The sequence below is a fragment of the Macrobrachium nipponense genome, chromosome 27 (assembly GCF_015104395.2).
Source record: "Macrobrachium nipponense isolate FS-2020 chromosome 27, ASM1510439v2, whole genome shotgun sequence".
Taxonomy (NCBI): domain Eukaryota; kingdom Metazoa; phylum Arthropoda; class Malacostraca; order Decapoda; family Palaemonidae; genus Macrobrachium; species Macrobrachium nipponense.
This window is the reverse complement of record NC_087216.1, coordinates 8,316,024-8,334,794: the sequence shown is the minus strand read 5'-3', so window position 1 is coordinate 8,334,794 and position 18,771 is coordinate 8,316,024. Positions and strand designations below refer to the sequence as shown.

The following is an 18,771-nucleotide window of genomic DNA, read 5'->3' as shown; positions in this document are numbered from 1 at the left end:
TCCAAAACTCCGGTTTTGTTTAGAGTATGTTTGACCGATGGATGTAAGGTGAGGTTACCGAAAGCTGCGGTTGACCCTCACACTTTCTGTGTTAAATGTAGGGGGAATGAATGTTCGTTTAGTAACCCGTGTCAAGAGTGTGAGGTTTTGAACGAAGATGAATATAAGGCTCTTTCTTCTTATATTAGGAAACTTGAAAGGGATAGGTACGTAAAGCTTCTTCAAGGAGTTCGAGCAGGTCGAGAATGAGTGAGAATGAAACTAACATTAATGTAGATTTAGAACCTTCCTCCCAGGTCTCAGCTCCTGCTCCCCGCACCGAAGCCGTAGATTCGTCTTCGGAGGCGGCGGCCTCAAAAGCTTCCTTGTGTTCTAAGGAAGACAAGAATCTTCGTACTGAGCAAGGTTAAGTAGTGTCAGTGATGATAAGTGCAGTGTACCCAGTGATGTGGAGGGTGCGTCTGACCGGCTCCTTAGTGCCTCCAGGCCTAGACCTCTTCCGGAACTCCCCATTCCCAGTGGAGGAGGAAAGTCGAAAGCCGCAGGAGGGCTAGGGAGAGACCCCCCACCGGTCAGGCGTCCCCCTCGGCAGATCCTGAAGTTCGCTCCCAGGCTGCCTTGGATCGTAAGAAGTAATATTCTTCGCCAGTGTTTTTCGTCATCCTCTTCTCCTTCGCCGAAGCGTGGTTGGAGCTCTAAGGAGGCGTCACGCCCGTTGAAGAGGGCTGCGGAGGCTCCCTCAGTACGTTAGCGTCCAGCCCAGAAGACTTTTCTGATGTAGCTTCCTTGCAAGCAAAGAAGCCTAGGAGATCGGTGAGCGCCCTCCTTCTCCCGCGCCTCGCGCTGAGCTTGCTTCGGAAGAAGATCCTGGGGACTCTCTTCTCGAGTGCTAGCGGGCCTACAAGCTCAGTCACAGCCTTGGCGGACTCCTTGGCATCGAGATCGCGTAGAAGGAAGGATTTGTCTCTCCCTATCAAGGAGATCGAGGCGCGTTTCGTCGGAAGAGCGCTCTCCTTGTAATCGGCGTTCTCCTTCTTTTGAGGATTCTTCTAACATCGTAACATTTCACGAGAGGAACACCACTCCCGCTCGGAGGTGTCGAGACGCCATTCGACGGATAGGCGCTCCTTGGACTATGAAGATATTTCCCCAAATCGGATTCCTGCCTCGGGTAGACGCTCAGCCCCTTCTGTTTCTCCTTCTTCTAGAGTTCGTGCAAGAAGAGAGAGTCGCTCAGGTCATAGAAGACTTAGTTCGTCGTCTCCGTCTCATCTTTCTTCTCCTCGTCTTCTCAGAGAACCTAGGGAATGCCTTCTGGAAGTAGGCGCACTTCTCCTTCCGACTACTGTAGTCGGGCGTCGGATAAACGTGACTGGTAGGCGCTCATCGCATGGAGTTTCGCTCCTCCCCTGTAAGACATCAAGAGTCTAGTAGGAGCCCTGCTCCTGGTAAGCGTCATTCTTTTAGTAGCTGTTCTCCTGGAGAAAGACACCTGGATCCTCGTTTGCTTCGTTCTCCTAGTAGGCGCTCTTACGTGTCTCGAGACTCCCTACTCCTGATCGGTCTCCTCTTGCTAGAAGTCAAGAACGCCTCAAGCGTCCTGATTCTGTTAGGCGCTCGGAGCCTTACAGACGTTCTCCCCTTGGTAAGGACCAAGATCTCGCCGAACGGCCCTGTTCCGTTTAAGCGCTCGGAGCGGTAGCAGCCGCTCTCCGCTTCGTGGCATCAAGAGCCTCTCAAGCGCCCTGCTCCTGAAAGGCGTCCTATTTTTAGCAACGTTTCGCCGCTTGGTAGGCGCCAGGATTCCACTAAGCGCCCTGTGGGACAGATAGGCGCTCGGCGCCTAGTAGCCGCTCCTCCTCACGATCGGCGCCAGGATCTTAGCAGGCGCTCTCCCTCTCGTAGTTTCCCTAGGGATAGACCGTGGTCTTTCTAGAGAAAGGAGTCCTTCCTCTTTTGCTGTTAAGAGTTTGTCTGCATTTAGGAAGGAATGCGAGTTTAGACAAGAATTTTCGGATAAGCGTCCTTCTTTTACAACTCCTCGTTCTCCTGTACGCCTCTCTACTTCGGAATCTTCTCCTCATTCAAGACGTTTGTCTCCTTCAGCGCACTGTACCCCAGCTAGGAAATCATCTAAGGATTCTCATAAGGATCCTCATCCCCGTTCTCCTCCTCAAGAAGACCAGGAAGCCTCTGAGGAAGAAACTAATACATCGGCAACAGTTTCTTCGTACAAGAAGCTCACAGAGCTTCTCCTTCAGGAGTTCGGAGAGTCTTTGAGCCCTACTGCTCCTCCTTCTCCACACTCGTTGTTCTCCACAGCGAAAGCAACGAAAGGATCTTCGTGTGTGAGAATGAAAACCGACTCTTTCTATGAAGAAAGCGCTCAAGAGTTTCGGTTCATGGATGCGTTACTAAAGAAGAAGCGGGGTAAAACTATGTTTGCCTTCCCTCCGTCGAAGCTTTCAGGACGGACAGGATTTTGGTATGAGACAGGAGAACCCTTGGGACTGGCGGGGCCTTCCGTCTTCAGCTGACGCAGATTTTTCGGCACTAGTAGACGCCACTAGAAGATCAGCTTTGAATTCGGCCAAAACTACGTGGGCAATGAATGAAATAGATCACATTCTAAAAGGCATTTTTAGAGTCTTGGAAGTTTTCAAACTTTCTCGATTGGTCCCTCGGAGTCCTAGCCAAGAAAACTCAAGGACCGGACACGTTTTCTCCGGAGGATTTGAATTGTGTCTTATCCTGTATGGATTAAATCGGTGAGGGATGGGGCCAGCGAAAATAGCTTCACTGTTGGAGCATGGGTCTTGAAGAAAAGATCAGTATTTTGCTCATTTTTAACAAAGTCGGTCTCACATGCTCAGAGATCGTCTTTGCTTTTTGCCCCTCTCTCTACGCAGCTGTTTCCTAAACACCTGGTTCAAGACATTTCGAAGGCTCTCTCTGCCAAAGCTACGCAGGACCTTCTAGCGCAGTCTGCAAGGAAGCCGCGCCCTACTTTCCAGGCTAAGACGAAGAAAGAAATAAGCCGACCTCTCAGGAACCCTTTTCGAGGGGCTTCTACCTCTAGATCCTCTTCGTTCAGAGGTCGGAAACCAATAGAAGAGGGAGGACTTTTACGAAGTCAATCAAACCTCCCAAGTAAGACTCAAGTCCTTCAGACAACTGTAGGCGCCAGGCTTCTACAGTTTGCAGAAGTCTGGGGCCCAGAAAGACGCAGATGCCTGGACCCTGTCAATTTTGAGGAAGGGCTATCTAATCCCGTTCTCTTCGAGGCCTCCCTTGACGAATACCCCGAGGGAGTTGACGGCCAGATACAGGGACCCCATCATGAATCAAGCCCTCCGACTAGCGGTAGATCAGATGCTGGAAAAGGAGGCGATCGAACTAGTGGCAGATCATCTTTCGGCAGGCTTTTTACAACCGCCTGTTCCTAGTTCCGAAATCCTCAGGGGGATGGAGACCGGTGTTGGATGTAAGCGCCCTGAACTTCTTCGTCGAAAAGAAGAAGTTCACGATGGAGACCACTGCCTCGGTGTTAGCAGCACTCCGTCCAGGGGACTGGATGGTGTCCTTGGACTTACAGGACGCTTACTTCCACGTACCAATCCATCCTTCCTCGAGGAAGTTTCTAAGATTCATGATGGGGGGAAGAATCTTCCAATTCAGGGCCCGGTGTTGTTTTGGCCTCTCCACGGCCCCCAAGTCTTTACGGCCATCATGAGGAATGTCGGCACAATGGCTTCACCTAGAAGGGGTGAGGATTTCGCTCTATCTCGACGATTGGCTTATAAGGGCCAATTCCAGAGATCGTTGTCTGAAGGACTTGAGAAAACCCTGGATTTGACTTATTCCTTAGGATTCTGGTCAATCTGCAGAAGTCAAGTCTGATTCCCCGCTCAAGAAAGTGCGTTTTTAATCTGGGGATCCAGATGAACTCTCTGAGTTTTTCGGGCTTTTCCGTCACAGGAGAGGATAGCCCGGGGACTCGAAAAGTAAACAACCTTCTTAGGGAAAGAAGTATGCACAGTGAGGGAGTGGATGAGTCTGCTGGGGACGCTCTCCCTCATGGAGCAATTTGTTTCCCTAGGAAGGTTGCACCTGAGACCACGGAGCTCCAAATTCTTTCCTTCATCGGAATTTGGGAGTCGGTTGTCCTTCTCAGGATTGAAGTTCTCCCTGTCAATTTCTCTTCAAATCAAGAAGGAGTTAGCATGGTGGGCGGATCCCGACAAGTTCTCGCAGGGACTGCCGCTTCAATCCCAGAACCCCACCGCCTGGTGTTGCTCTCCGATGCGTCGGAAACAGGTTGGGGGCGACTCTGGGGGAACCAAGGAGGTGTCAGGAACCTGGATGGGGGACCAGTCTTCCTGGCACATCAACAGGAAAGAACTAATAGCCCTGTGGCTTGCTCTGAAGGAGTTCGAGTCAGATGTGACAGGAGCAGTTGTGCAAATAAACTCGGACAACACCACGGCTCTGGCATACATCAGGAAACAGGGGGGGGACGCATTCCTTCTCTCTGTACGAAACAGCAAGAGATCTTCTTCTGTGGACAGAACGAAAGGGGTGGGATAAAACTTCTCACCAGATTCGTACAGGGACGAAAGAATGTAAGGGCAGATCTCCTCAGCAGGAAAGATCAGGTCCTTCCCACAGAGTGGACTCTGCACCAAGATGTTTGCCAGAGCCTTTGGAAGTTGTGGGGCAGGCCTCTCTTAGACCTGTTTGCAACTTCAAAGAACAAAGACTGGATCTGTATTGCTCGCCCATCTCGGATCAGGAGCAATAGGGATAGACGCTCTCCTACTCGATTGGAAAGGAGATCTATGTATACGCGTTTCCCCCCTTCAAGATTGCTGGGGTTGACTTTTAAAAAAGTTCGCAGAGTCAGATTCCGCGAGGATGACTTTGATAGCTCCCTTTTGGCCAGCACAAGATTGGTTCACAGAGGTGCTGGAATGGCTAGTGGATTTTCCCAAGATCGCTTCCTCCAAGGAGCGATCTACTCAGACAGCCCCACTTCGACAGGTACCACAAAAACCTCCCCGCTCTCAGTCTGACGGCGTTCCGACTGTCCAGAAACTGTCAGAGCGAAAGGCTTTTCGTCAGCAGCTGCTAAGGCAATCGCTAGAGCGAGGAGGTATTCCACCTTACGAGTGTACCAATCGAAGTGGGATGTCTTCAGAAGATGGTGCAAGAGGAATAACGTTTCCTCTTCCAGTACCTCTGTGAATCAAATTGCAGACTTCTTTTTATTCTACAAGAATGTGGCTTAGTCGTTTCGACGATTAAAGGCTATCGTAGTATGTTGGCGAATGTCTTCAGGCACAGGGGCCTCAACGTTATCGGAAGATAAGGACCTACAGGACCTTATTAGGTCTTTTGATACAACGAAAATGCAGTCTCCTAAGACACCTAGCTGGAATTTGGATGTAGTCCTTCAATTCCTGGGGTCCTCTAGGTTTGAACCCCCTAATTCAGCCTCATTCAGAGACCTTACCAGGAAGACTCTGTTTTTGATGGCTCTAGCTTCCGCCAGAAGAGGAGTGAGCTTCAGGCAATTGATGGTATGTGGGTTTTAAGGAGGACTCTCTCATTTGCTTCTCTTCCTTCCTGGTTTTCTTGCAAAGAATGAGAAACCCATCAAGTCCATGGCCCAAGAACTTCGAGATTCGTGGGTTATCTTCTTTGGTAGAGAAGACCCGAGAGAACTCTTTGCCCAGTGAGAATGGTGAAATACTACCTTAGAAGAAAAAGAGCAACTGAAAGCCAACCGAGAGGTCCGTGGTGTTCAGTAAAAGAGCCTACTCGTCCATTGTCGAAGAACGCATTGTCCTTCTTCTTGAGAAGCCTCATCAAAGAAGCACACGGATCCTGCAGAGAAGAACATCTTAGGCTTCTTAAAGTGAAAGCACACGAAGTAAGAGCCATAGCAACTTCTCTTGCTTTCAACAAGAATATGTCCGTGCGAAATCTGATGGAGACAACATTCTGGGAGATGTCAGTCAGTGTTCGCGAACCACTACTTACGTGATGTGAGAATCACTTACGAAAAATGCTTCGCCTTGGGCCCGTACGTATCTGCGGATTCAGTGCTGGGGCAGGGAGCTGGAACTCATCTGTTTAGTAGTATAATTTTTCCCCCCTTGTATTTGTTGTTTTTGTTGGTTGCCTTAAAGAGGGATGCATGAAGGCATCTCTTTAGGTCGTAATACTAATCTTTAGTAGTTTGGTTAGGTGGTCTGATGAGTGTGGCTCCTTGCAGTAGTAGTGGTTAGGACCTGTTAAGTATTTGAAACGAACTCCCCCCTTTAACAGGATCCGACTTGGATTCTACCACACAAAGGGATCACATATCCCAGTGGTAGATCCGAGAGTCTTTCAGCATCAGGTACGTCCTAGCTGTAGCTCTCCAGGCAACGCAGACTCAGAGACAATATCAATGAAGTCTTCTGCCTGAACATGTAAGAACCAAGGTTATTTATATCCTACAACATCAGTTGTTTCTTATCTCTCCTTATTACTTTAGCTGTCTCTTACCCTCCACCAAGGGTGCCAATCAGCTAAGTATATATCTGGCAGGGAAGTTAATGTACAAAAATGATATATTGTTAAATCTACAAGTGTAAAGTTTTTGTACATACTTACCTGGCAGATATATACGTCTAATGGCCCACCCAGCCTCCCCTCAGGAGACAGGTGAAAGGAAAAAATCTGGCTGGAGAGATAGATTGGTTCATACGCCCGCCACCCGCGGCGGGTAAGGTAGAGACCACCTGACCTACCTGTCGCGTGTGCCGCGAGATTTGAAATTCTGTCGGAACGTCGGAGGACTATAGCTAAGTATATATCCTGCCAGGTAAGTATGTACAAAACTTTATTGTAGTTTAACAAATATCATTTTGCATTGGCTAATATTGCCTTCCGACTTGTGTAACCTGTACAGGAGTGATACGTACACTGTTCTCTGAACCTTCCCTTACTAAATGTAGCCTCTAGACACCCTCACTCAGGCTCAGGACCATAAAGCTTTGATATTCTTAAGCCAGGTCAAGTAGGAAATTATAGGAGTCATCACTTCCTCCACTTATTCTCACAATTGGAGCTATGACATTCCATAGTGGGTTTGACACTAACAGTAAGTTAACAGAGACAACCTCCCGCCCAAGGTGTGAGTCAGCTAAATAAAAGTGGGTGGTTTGTATTTCCTTAGGGACAAATTAATTTTTAAATAGGCATTAGTTCTGTGCACATAAGTCCAAGCCTTTTATTGTTCTTCCCACCTAAGCCACACCATTTTGTCCCTAAAGGCAAAGGAAAAGTGCTTGGCAACATGTGGTGGGGGAGTGAGTGAAGGGGGTATTCCCCCACTAGCCCCCTTTACTACTAGTTCAGCAATCAGTTTCAGTTTGCTTGTATACTTAGGAAAATTCAAATTACTTTTTATTTAAAAAAAATTTATATTTTATAATTTTAAGTCTGATTAGTCCATAACTATTTTCTTTTCAAAGTTGGTCTCATTTTTTAAATTCTGTTATTTTCCCCAGTTCTTAAAGGATCAAGATATAACAATTCTAATAGACTCAAAATTTAATGATCTGCCAATTTTAGAATTTGTTGATTATGTCAAGTAAAGAATTTTTGTGTATTTTTACAAATTTGTAACACGGGAAGAAATAAGTAATTGATTATATATTCACATTATTGTTTTATGGCCTTTTCACATTTGATGCATATAAACTTTAGGTTTTACGTATGCAACTAACCTGGTAGTTACATATAGCTGTAGTCTCTGACGTCATGGCAGAATTTCAAATTTCGCGGCAGCACTAATTGACTGGTCAGGTGATTCCCGTACCCCTTCCCTCTACCGGGGAATGTAGAATTACCACAACTAAACCTCAGAATTTTTCTGCCGTCACAACCGGAACACCGGTTTTGTTTGGTGGAATTTCTTTGTTTTTTCACGACGGATACTCATCGATTTGGTGACGTACTCTTTGTGATTTGGCTTTCGGCAGTTGCTATTTATCTTTATTTAGCCAGATAGGCAACAATTGTGTGATTTTCATCAGGGTTTAAATTTATAATGTCAGATTCGGGATCTCACTTTAGGGTTTGCAGCAAGGGTTGCAAAACCAGGTTACTTAAAGCTAGGTTAGACCCGCACACTTTGTGCGTTAATTGCAGAGGTCAGAGCTGTAGCAAAAGTGTAACATGTGATGAATGTAAGGATTTGACTGATAAAGGCTGGAAGGAGTTAGAGAGTTATATGAGAAAGCTAGAAAAAAATAAATTAAGGAAAGCTTCATCTAGGACTTCTTCCTTTGCTTCTCAGGAATTAGAGAGTCAGGATTTTCCTTGTTCTATGTCTAACCCAGATCCGCCTAACATATTACCTGACCCTGACACCGTTGTTCCCGAACCCGACAGCGTTGCCAGCTTACGGGAACAGATGGATTTAAGATTTAGCGTGCTTATGGCAGCAATGGATAAATTAGGAGAATCTGTGCATACTTTGATGCTAGATAAGAATAAGAAAAGTGTTGTGTTAAGTGATAGTGCAATGGAGGAGGCGGTCTGTTTCGGTGCCTCCTCGTTCTCTTCTCCTAGGCCTGGGCCCCGCCCCGCCAAACTCCCCGGACATTGGAGGAGCATGCCGAAAGCCGCAGGGAGCGAGCGAATTGACATCCGAGCAGTCGTCCCCTCAGGCGATTCTGCCGCAAGTTTGGCTGAGGCAGAAGAGCAATGCTATAAAGGTGTTCGAGGTGTATCGCAGAAGTGTCTTTCGTCTTCTTCGAGCGCAAACGATTCGCCTCGCAGAGGTTGGAGGTTTAAGGACGAATCTCGTCCTCTAAAGAGAACGAGACAAGTTTCGCCAGCCGCAATTCCTAAGAAGAAGATCGTGGCTTCTGTGGAAGAGCCGTCGTGTAGTTTTTGGGAGGCGCCGAAAGCATTCTCTTTGACTTCTGAGGAAGTAGAGAGACCGATGTTGAAGAAGAGGAGGAAGCATAAGTCTTCCAGTCGCGAGGTGACTGATAAGCGCCAGTCTGATGTACCTAGACAAGAGTAGAGAAGCGCCAGCCTGATGACGCGACAACCGTGTTACACCAGACGCCAAAGCGCTTGGCTTCTCAAGAAGCAGCCGCTAAACACCAAGCTACTAGACGCACGGATTCGGACTCGGCCAAGCGCTTAGATACGGTAGTATCAGGCGCCAGGCGCCATACGCCTGACTTGATTGACTTGGAACAGAGATAGTTTACGAAACCAAGTCAAGTTTTGGGTTCTTCAGGGCATTCTAATAAATTCTAGAGATGAATAAAAAATTAGAGAATACTTTGGGGGTAGTTGGTAAGAAGCAGCAACCACTTCTTACTTCTACGCCTTCTTTAATTAGAACTTTACCGGAGGAGTCTCAAGAGCCGCTGCAGTTGGTGGAGCATGAGTTATACTGTCCAGTGGATCAAGAACAAGCGGAGGACAATTTATCAGCAGGAGCGTCAGAAGGAGAAGCAGTAGAAGGCGAGAAGGAGACTCGGTCGTCGGCTTACAAACAATTACTCAACTTTTTCCTAGATAACTTTCCAGAATCTTTTTCGCCAGCCACTCCCGCCTCACCTGAATCCCAGCATGCTAGGGATACTAAACCAGATTCTTCGACTTTCATTAAGCTGGTTTTGTCGATTTCAGCTAAAAAGGCGTTGAAAAAGATGGATGAGTGGTTGCGAGAAAAGAGGGAGCAAGGTAGGACCGTGTTTTGTTTCCCTCCTTCGAGACTTTTAACTAAGAGCAGAGTTTGGTACAAAACTGGGGAAGCCTTCTCCCTGGGAGGCGCTGCCTCCTCTCATGGAGACTTCTCCAGCCTAGTGGACTCGTCCAGACGTTCTGCTTTGAATTCAGCGAAGATTTTCTTTACGAGTTGCGAATTAGATCATTTGCTGAAGGTGGTTTTCAGTCTTATGGAAGTAGTAAGCTTCTTGGATTGGTCGATTGGCGCCTTGGGAAGAAAGGCAAAGTCTTTTAACCTGTCAGAAGAACATTTTAGTGACTTCTCCAATGTGATGTCCTGTATTGATAAACAATAAGGGATGGAGTGACTGAAATCGCTTCCTTATTAACTGTGGGGATCCTCAAGAAACGTCAGCTTTGGTTTGCATTTACATCTAAGGGAGTAACAAGAACCCAGAAGTCGGCGCTTATGTTCTCTCCACTTGATAAGTGTAACCTTTTTCCTAAGGATTTAGTGTCTGAAATTTTTGCCTCTCTGGTCCAGAAAGCAACTCAAGACCTTTTAGCTCAGTCGGCTAAGAAGCCGAAAGGCACAACGACTTCGAGTGTACGCCGAGCGCCAGTTGTCAAGCAGGAGAAGCCCTTATGGAGCAGAGCACCAACAAGAGGATTGCAGAGATCGAGGCCTAGAGTTAGGTTCGGTCCTAAGCCCAATAAGACAACAACTTCTAAGAAATGAGCAGGGAATCCTTCACACACCAGTCAGAGCCAGACTTCAGGAGTTCTGGCAAGTTTGGGAACGAAGAGGAGCAGATCCATGGACAGTATCAGTACTGAAGGAAGGATATTCGATTCCGTTTGTAAAACATCCTCCTCTGTCAAAGGTACCGATAGTTTTGACAGCTTACTCGTCAAACTTAGAGAAATGTTGCACGTTGAGAAAGGAACTGTCGGCTCTATTAGTAAAAAGAGCGATAGAGCTGGTAAAAGATCAGAACACCCCAGGCTTTTACAATCGCCTATTCATTGTCCCGAAAGCTTCGGGAGGGTGGAGACCAGTATTGGATGTCAGTGCCCTGAACAAATTTGTGAGCAAGACAAAATTTTCGATGGAGACCACCCAGTAGGTTTTGTCAGCACTTCGTCAAGGAGATTGGATGGCTTCCATAGACCTACAGGTCTATGGAAGGCCTTTGCCAAGGAAGTACAGGGAAAAGTGGTCGTCATCAATTGCGACAACACCACAGCTCTCTCGTACATCAAGAAACAAGGGGGGACTCACTCCTTCTCTCTGTGCGAAGCGACGAGTGAGTTACTCATCTGGGCAAAAGAAAATCGGACAAGAATGCTCACCAGGTTTGTACAGGGGAGATACAATGTAAGAGCGGACGAGTTGAGCAGGAGAAATCAGGTACTACCTACAGAGTGGACTCTGCACTTACAGGTATGCCAGCAGTTGTGGTATCTGTGGGGAAGACCTCTAGTGGACTTGTTTGCCACGGAAAAGACAACAAGATTGCCAATATATTGCTTCCTCGTACCTGACAAGAAAGCGTTCGCTTTAGACGCAATGCTGCTAGATTGGTCGGACTTGGACCTCTATGCCTTTCCTCCAATGAAAATGATCAGGGCAGTATTGACAAAGTTCTGGCAACACGCAAATGTCAGAATGACGTTAATAGCTCCATTCTGGCCAGCAAGATTGAAATTTCCCGGAGATCCTGGTACCTTCTAATAGACTACCCGAGGAAACTTCCAGAGCGAGTAGATTTACTCAAACAACCTCATTTCAGGAGATTCCACGAGAATATCCATGCTCTACGTCTGACTGCATTTAGACTGTCGAGCGTACCCTCAGACAGAAGGGGTTTTCGAGACGAGCTTCACGGGCTATTGCCAGGCCAAGGAGAGAATCTTCAGCAGCGGTCTACCAGGCAAAATGGTCAATTTTTAGGGCCTGGTGTAGACAGCATGGAGTCTCGTCTACTAAAACCTGTATAATTCAAATGGCAGACTTCCTTATTTTCCTTAAAACAGAAAGGAAACTCTCGACTCCTACTATCAAAGGATACAGGGCCATGCTATCCTCAGTATTCAAGCATAGGAGAATGGATGTCTCGAACAATCGGGAACTGTCTGATTTATTAAAATCCTTTGATACAAAGAAACAGGAAGGAAATAAGGTGATCTCTTGGAATCTAGATATAGTGCTCAAATGGCTTCTATCTGCGAGGTTTGAACCGTTAAGTGAGATAGCTTTCAGAGATCTCACTAGGAAAACATTATTCATAGTGGCTCTAACGTCGGCCAAAAGGATAAGTGAAATTCACGCCATCGATAAAAGAGTGGCATTTCCACAAGACAAAGCAATATGCACATCGACGATTGGCTTTTTAGCAAAGAACGAGTCGCCTTCACAACCATGGTCTCGTTCGTTTGAAATAAAGGGCCTCTCAGAGTTAGTAGGAGAGGGAGAACCAGAGAGATCATTATGTCCAGTAAGAGCCCTGAAGTATTATATACACAGGACTCAACAAATAAGAGGAGGGTCAGACAATCTTTGGTGTTCAGTAAGAAATCCTTCGAGGATATTATCTAAGAATGCAATATCCTTTATTTTGAGGGATTTAATAGTTGAAGTTCACTCTCAGTTGGGAGAACCAGAGGTTGATCTGGCTAGAGTGAAGGCCCATGAAGTCAGAGCTGTTGCAACTTCTATGGCGTATAAACGCAATTTATCTTTAGACGCCATTATCAATGCGACGTATTGGAAATGTAAGTCAGTGTTTGCAACACATTATTTAACGGAGATTCAAGCAGTGTACGAAAACTGTTCCACATTGGGACCTTTTGTAGTAACTGGCACGGTGTTGGGTAAGGGAAGAAAGGAAGTCAATCCTTCCTAATAATTTTTAACTTTATCTTTGGTGTTGTTTTTTAAGGGTGTCTGAGGGTACGGAAGTGTATTAGTGGTACCCTACAGTCCATTTAGGTAAAGGGTAAAAATATTTAGGTGAAGGTGATTCCCATGTTGTTGTTGTCCTTATTGTTTATTGTGTACGGCTCCATGAGCAGACGTATAATTATCGCATGTCAGTCCACGGTTAGCCCTAGACTACATGTAAGTGTCTATAGCTTGGCGCTCGGATCCATATATCACGCCAACGCTGGTACACTTCTATAGCTTGGTGCGAGGTTCCATATACCCCACGAATGCTGGTACGTATATATAGCTTGGCGCACGGTTCCATATACCTCGCCAATGCTGGGTACGTGTCTATAGCTTGACGCAAGCTCCATGTACTTCGTCAAGGCTTTCAAGATCAGCAGACTTAAGAGGCAGTGACCTTCAAGTCAGCTATCTTAAAAGGTAAGGACTAAAAGAGAACTACTAAATTCCAATAGAAATTCCTCATTAAATATGGTTAGCTGCCATGGTCCCACCTCCAAAATGTGCCAATCAGCTATATGTAACTACCAGGTAAGTTGCATACGTAAAAATATTTTTATGATAAAATATTGTTTTACGTATACTTACCTAGTAGTTACATCATTAGAGCCCACCCACCTCCCCTCACATGGACAGGTAGGCATCAAAATTCTGAGGTTTAGTTGTGGTAGTTCTACATTCCCCGGTAGAGGGAGGGGGTACGGGAATCACCTGACCAGTCAATTAGCGCTGCCGCGAAATTCGAAATTCTGCCGTGACGTCAGAGACTACAGCTATATGTAACTACCAGGTAAGTATACGTAAAACATTATTTTATCAAAAAAATATCATTTTTATTATTTTATTAGGATTTTCAGCTCCCTCACTTTAAGGCAAAGTAAGTTATTGTTAGTTTTGTAAGTTTAGTAAGCTTTCAGGTCTTGAATATATTTTCAAAATATTCTGTTGTTCTTTCAGGAGAGTGCTTGCAGTGTGTCTAGCGGAAGCTTTGGTGAACTATTCACAGATTCTCCCCATAGAAATGTAGGAATACCTGCTATTACCCCACCAAGAGCTAGTATGAATTTAACTAGGGTATCAACACCTATTGTTTTGGGACCAACTAGACTACCAAAGCAGCAGCGGTATGGAATTGAGAGTGAAAGTACCAATTTGTTTTTCTAATTTTGGTTATTGTGCTTTTACTAAATGGATGTTAAATATTAACAGGATTTTTAAAAGTTTATAAGGTTGTAGATAATTTGATACATTTTTGGTAATTAATATAGTATTTTTAATTATTTCTGGAAGTACATGCCTAAGCAGATTTTTTATGGTAATTATTGTTGGTAATGACATATTATAAATAGGAATTAACCTTCTTTATCTCCATCTGTTTGAATACAGTTTCATTAGTCAGTGCAGTGATAATTGAAATTTTTAAAGTAATTATCATTTGTAATATGAATAGGTCATATATTATAAGCCAGTCTCCGGTTATCGGCGGGGGTTCCATTCCGACAGCTTGATTATAAGCAAAAATCGGTGCTTATTGGCACCAGTAACCAGATTTTGGGGCTTATCAGCGCCAGCAGCTGGATTTTGGCACTTATTGGTGCCAATGTGTAACCAGAATTTGTCGTCGATAACCAGTTAATGGTGCCTATGTTAGGTATGTATCAGCACCAATACTCTATTATCATTGCCAATAACCAGAAATCAACACATTTCGGCGCCAAAAATCACCGAAAAGTGTCAGACAAGTGCTGTAAAACTGGATTGTGAATAACTGAGGCCACTGATAACCAGGGACTGCTTCTAAATCATTTATGTAAGTTGAAGTATATTTTTCCTCTACAATCTGCAATCATTCAGGTTTTGTTATTGGAATTTAGAAGAGTGCTGGTTACTTTTGGGTTAGTGTTAATTGCCTTATGGTGTTGTGTATTGTCAGGCACTTTCCTCTATTATGTCGTTTATGCCCATACATCGTAAAAATATGAATTTACTTTGGAGTGTGTTTATAAGAACACTGTCATTCTTAGATCTAACATGTTAATAATGATCACATCATACTTTTAAGTCACTGTCTTTCAGGATTTTTATTTTTATTAAGATAGTTTTGAATGCTTCACTTGACCAGTGTGGCTCAGTGATCAGTATAAGAAATTAAAAATCTGCTTAGGGTTGATACTTTTGGAAATTTGATGCTTGGATCTTTTAACTAACTTTTTTACATTTTTGGTTTTTTGTTTTTTTTTTAGATTCAAATAGCTTGAAAAATGCTTCTCATTGGTGGCAATATTTCTGAGATGATCTGGTAGTAATTTAGGAATTTCACAACGGTAGTTTTTATTTGCACATTTGCTCTTGACGAGTAAACAATGCCAGTAGTTTAAGGTATCTATAGTAGACAGACAACTTAAATATCTGCAGCAGTAGTTTTCTCTATGTAAAATCTAAGTAGTTAAAATGGTTTTAAAGGTTTTAGTGCATATGGGGTGTTTAATTTATAAAGCAAACACCAAAATTATAACTGTAGGAAAAGATAGTGTTACTGTGAAATAAGCATTGCATTTGATTATGATTACATTGATTTCCAATTTTATATCAAACATTTCTCAAGTTTTCTGGTATGTTGTGGATGCAACTGCCTCATTTGTAAAACTCAGAAGCAAGATCTGCGATGCAGTAATAGCAACATAAATTTTGCTGTTTCATTCATGTACTGGTCAGTCTTGGATGATTTTTCATATTGCATATTTACTTTGTATTGTAGTTCTTTATAGTAGCAGGATGGTAATGTTAATAATACAAAAGTCTGATGGGCATTTGTCACCAGTGGTTTTAATGTAGTGTTCTTCAAGCTGACTTTTAAATTAGAATGCATTTAGAGTATTGTACTAACATTGTGTTTTTATCTTAGTGGTTCAAAAGCTGCACAAGGATCTTCACGGAGGCTGTAAACAGGGTAAGGTCTTACCAAAATTTTCGTTTTCAGACAAGCTATATAAGTTTTGATGGGAGCTGATGATTTCATCTAGCATTTACTGAGAAGTCTTTTTAACATTTTTTTAACAACTTATTTTTTTTTGTCCCCATTTAACTTTTAACAGAAGATACGATTCTTTGGCAGGCACAATTTTTCATAGGATATTTTATTCAACACCCCAAAAAACGATTTAAGACTTTTGTATTACTTATTTACATTACAGTACTTTATTTTTCAATATTATCACTATTCCTTTTTGAGCTACTCTGAATGATTACCAGTGCAGATAGAATGCTTGTAAATCCTGTCAGAAATTTGAATTGGGAAGTTCTAGAACCTGGCTGGCCTCTGTCCCCTGACTATATTGAGCTTTCAACTGCAGATCAGCTGCAGTAATGGATATGTATTGGCATTTCTTTTGTACTGATTATACTCAGAAAAAAATATTTTCAGCATATGTTTTCTGTAGATATTTGGTGTTTTTCACTGGAATTTATTTTTGGTTTAACTTAATCCATTTACAGTAGTTCAGGAAATAAGCTTTTTTTTTTTTTATCTTTAATGGACTTTTTGTTATGTACTGCTTTGCCATCATCAGAATTTGTAGTTAATTGTAATTATAATGGAAATTATTGAGTAGCACTTTGTGATTTTTGCTCTGGGTTTCTTTGTCATTGCCATTCTGAAATAGGTGCCATCCTTTGATTTTAATTAGGTATTTTCATATGCTAGTACAAAATTTTTTAAACATTGTTTTTGTTAAAAACAAATATTTTTTGTAATAGGGTTAGATAAATGTCAGGTTTACGTAGCAAGTTACGAAGTATTACAATGATTTACACAACATCTATGAAGTTAACTCACATTAATGTAAACTAAAAGTTATTTCATTGTGGTTGTATTATATACTTTAGTAACTTACTTGATTTCCGTACAGTGATATTCAAGCAGAATCTTACATGAAAACTATGCACCATTTGAAGTCTGCTCCAGTAAGCCGGGCACCTTCCGTTCCAAGACAAGATGATGAAAGTCCAGTATTCTCAGACCTGGAAACTAGTATCCGTCCATCCAGTTCACGCCCAAGCACTCTAGAAAGGCGACGTAAAGCCGGGTCATCAACTCCTTATCGCTTCAGGAGCCAGAGTCAGAGTCGTTTAGATGCTGCTAAAAAAGATGGAATGTACAGCAGAGAAGAATTTTCTTACTTTCCCAGCCATTTTGAAGGGGACCTGGCACAGCCCAAAGGAATGAACATTCAAGATGTTAAATATCCATCTCATGGATACAGTAATGTAGACCACTTTCCCAGGGTTTGCAGAGAAAATGCAACAATTCCAACTCCAAAAGGAGTAGAAACCAAATGCAACATTCATAGTAAGAGGCTCACAATACCCCAGTCTGCATGTGAAGGCAGATGTTACCAGAGATACCTTTGTGGCCATAATTGTGATTACAAAGACATTGATGATCAAACCAATCTTAAAATTTTAGAAAGAGACTTATTGAACCTTATTGTCAAGATTGGCCAGCGTCATGGAGAAGCAGCTAAAGTTTCATATGAAGAACCACCACCCTATGAAGCAGTGACACCAAAGATACTTAGGGCAAGTACTTCACGTGCCAGAGACCCTGGCAGTTTAACAAGTAGTAGGCGATCTAGTCGAGATATTACAAATGATGATGAAAACCAGAAGAGGTTACATAAACGAGTAGTGAGACAGTAAGTTTTGAATATTACAGTAGGCTTAAGTTTTTATTAGAGGATAAAGTTGTAGGTTTTAATTTATTTTTATATATGTACTGTGAATAGTGTTACAAGAAAATCTCATGAAAACTAGTCATTATGTCTTTCTCTGACAATCATTTAGGTGATAGCTTGTTCTTATTTACAAGAAAAGTGTATTTTTTTTAGTATAATTATAATGTAAATGCAAGGAAGTGTTCAAGAAAAGTGTGGTGGTTATCAAATGTAACAAGAAATAATTTTATTGTTCAAAGTTCCTTTAAGATTCATTTGCATAAACAGAAGTGAATTTTCCAGTTTTTATTTCTTTTACAACATTGAAAAATGCTTATGTATCCAGTTGTTTTTTATCTGATTCATAGAGATGTAGCTTAAGATTAGTGAAATTTTTGTCAACAGAATTTAAAATTGCTTCATGTACATTTTGTTATTGGGTGTTTGAATATTTTCATAAGTTTATTGTCAGTGTTGTAGCCAACAGTAGGTGTAACATCAGAAAGTGACAGAAATAAAACTGTAAAACTTTTGTTTTGTTTTTTTATAAGATCCCAGTCCTTGGCATGAATCTGAATTTTACAATAATTTGTATTGAACTAATAACCAATCTAAATAAAGTTTCAAATATTCATCCAAATGTTTTAGTTTGACAATAGGTGTAACTTTACAAACTTATTGTCAAACTTGTTCACAAGTCCCATTTAATTCAATGTTCTTTTGAAGACCTTTGATCACACATTTTCATATGATGGCTAGTTATGTTTTGCTTGTAGTGTAAATGAATGTATGTATAGACATTTATTGAAGATCTGTAAAATGATGGGAAAACAATATTTTTATTAACAAAATACATTCTACTTAAAAATTTAGTACTTACAGTGGGTTGGATTTCCTCTGTCTCAGTACTAGAGATATATTGCCCTCTCAATCCATTCATTATTAAATATCTTGAGGTGGATGGGCAGAGCAACTCCTTTCATCACAACTTGTAGTTACACAGAGAGAGGTCTGCATAACCCACTCAGTGCAGAGTTCATGCAGCCTGGATCTATGGATCTGCTTTATGCTGGCAGTGGGGAAGGTTCTCCTTCCCAGCCTTCTATAAAGTTTTTTTGATGGGAACTTGCTTTAATTTCATGCTGTTTGGAGAGTTCTTACTCTTCCACTTCTCATGGGCCTAACTGGTCATGCAGCAGGTAGGGGAGTTGGAGGAGTGGTGCCAATGCTTGTTCCTCTCCCTCTTTCATGGTTTTACAGTCTTGAAGAAGGGGTGGCCGTTTTAAGCTGGAACAGGCTTCTGACAGTGATTGCCAAAGCTTATATGTTCTCCATTAAGATACTGTAAAGATTTGGTAACACCCT

The 18,771-nt window shown here is 42.9% G+C and overlaps 1 protein-coding gene across 1 annotated transcript in view; it reads left to right on the top strand.

Moving 5' to 3' along the window:
* LOC135200496 (afadin- and alpha-actinin-binding protein B-like) overlaps positions 1-17,938 on the top strand; it is a 137,067-nt gene extending 119,129 nt beyond the window's left edge. The window contains 2 exon segments of the mRNA XM_064229146.1: positions 13,652-13,818; positions 16,603-17,938. Coding sequence (XP_064085216.1) covers positions 13,652-13,818; positions 16,603-17,392 — 957 coding nt within the window. The 3' untranslated portion in view covers positions 17,393-17,938.
* The last annotated feature ends 833 nt before the right edge of the window (positions 17,939-18,771 follow it).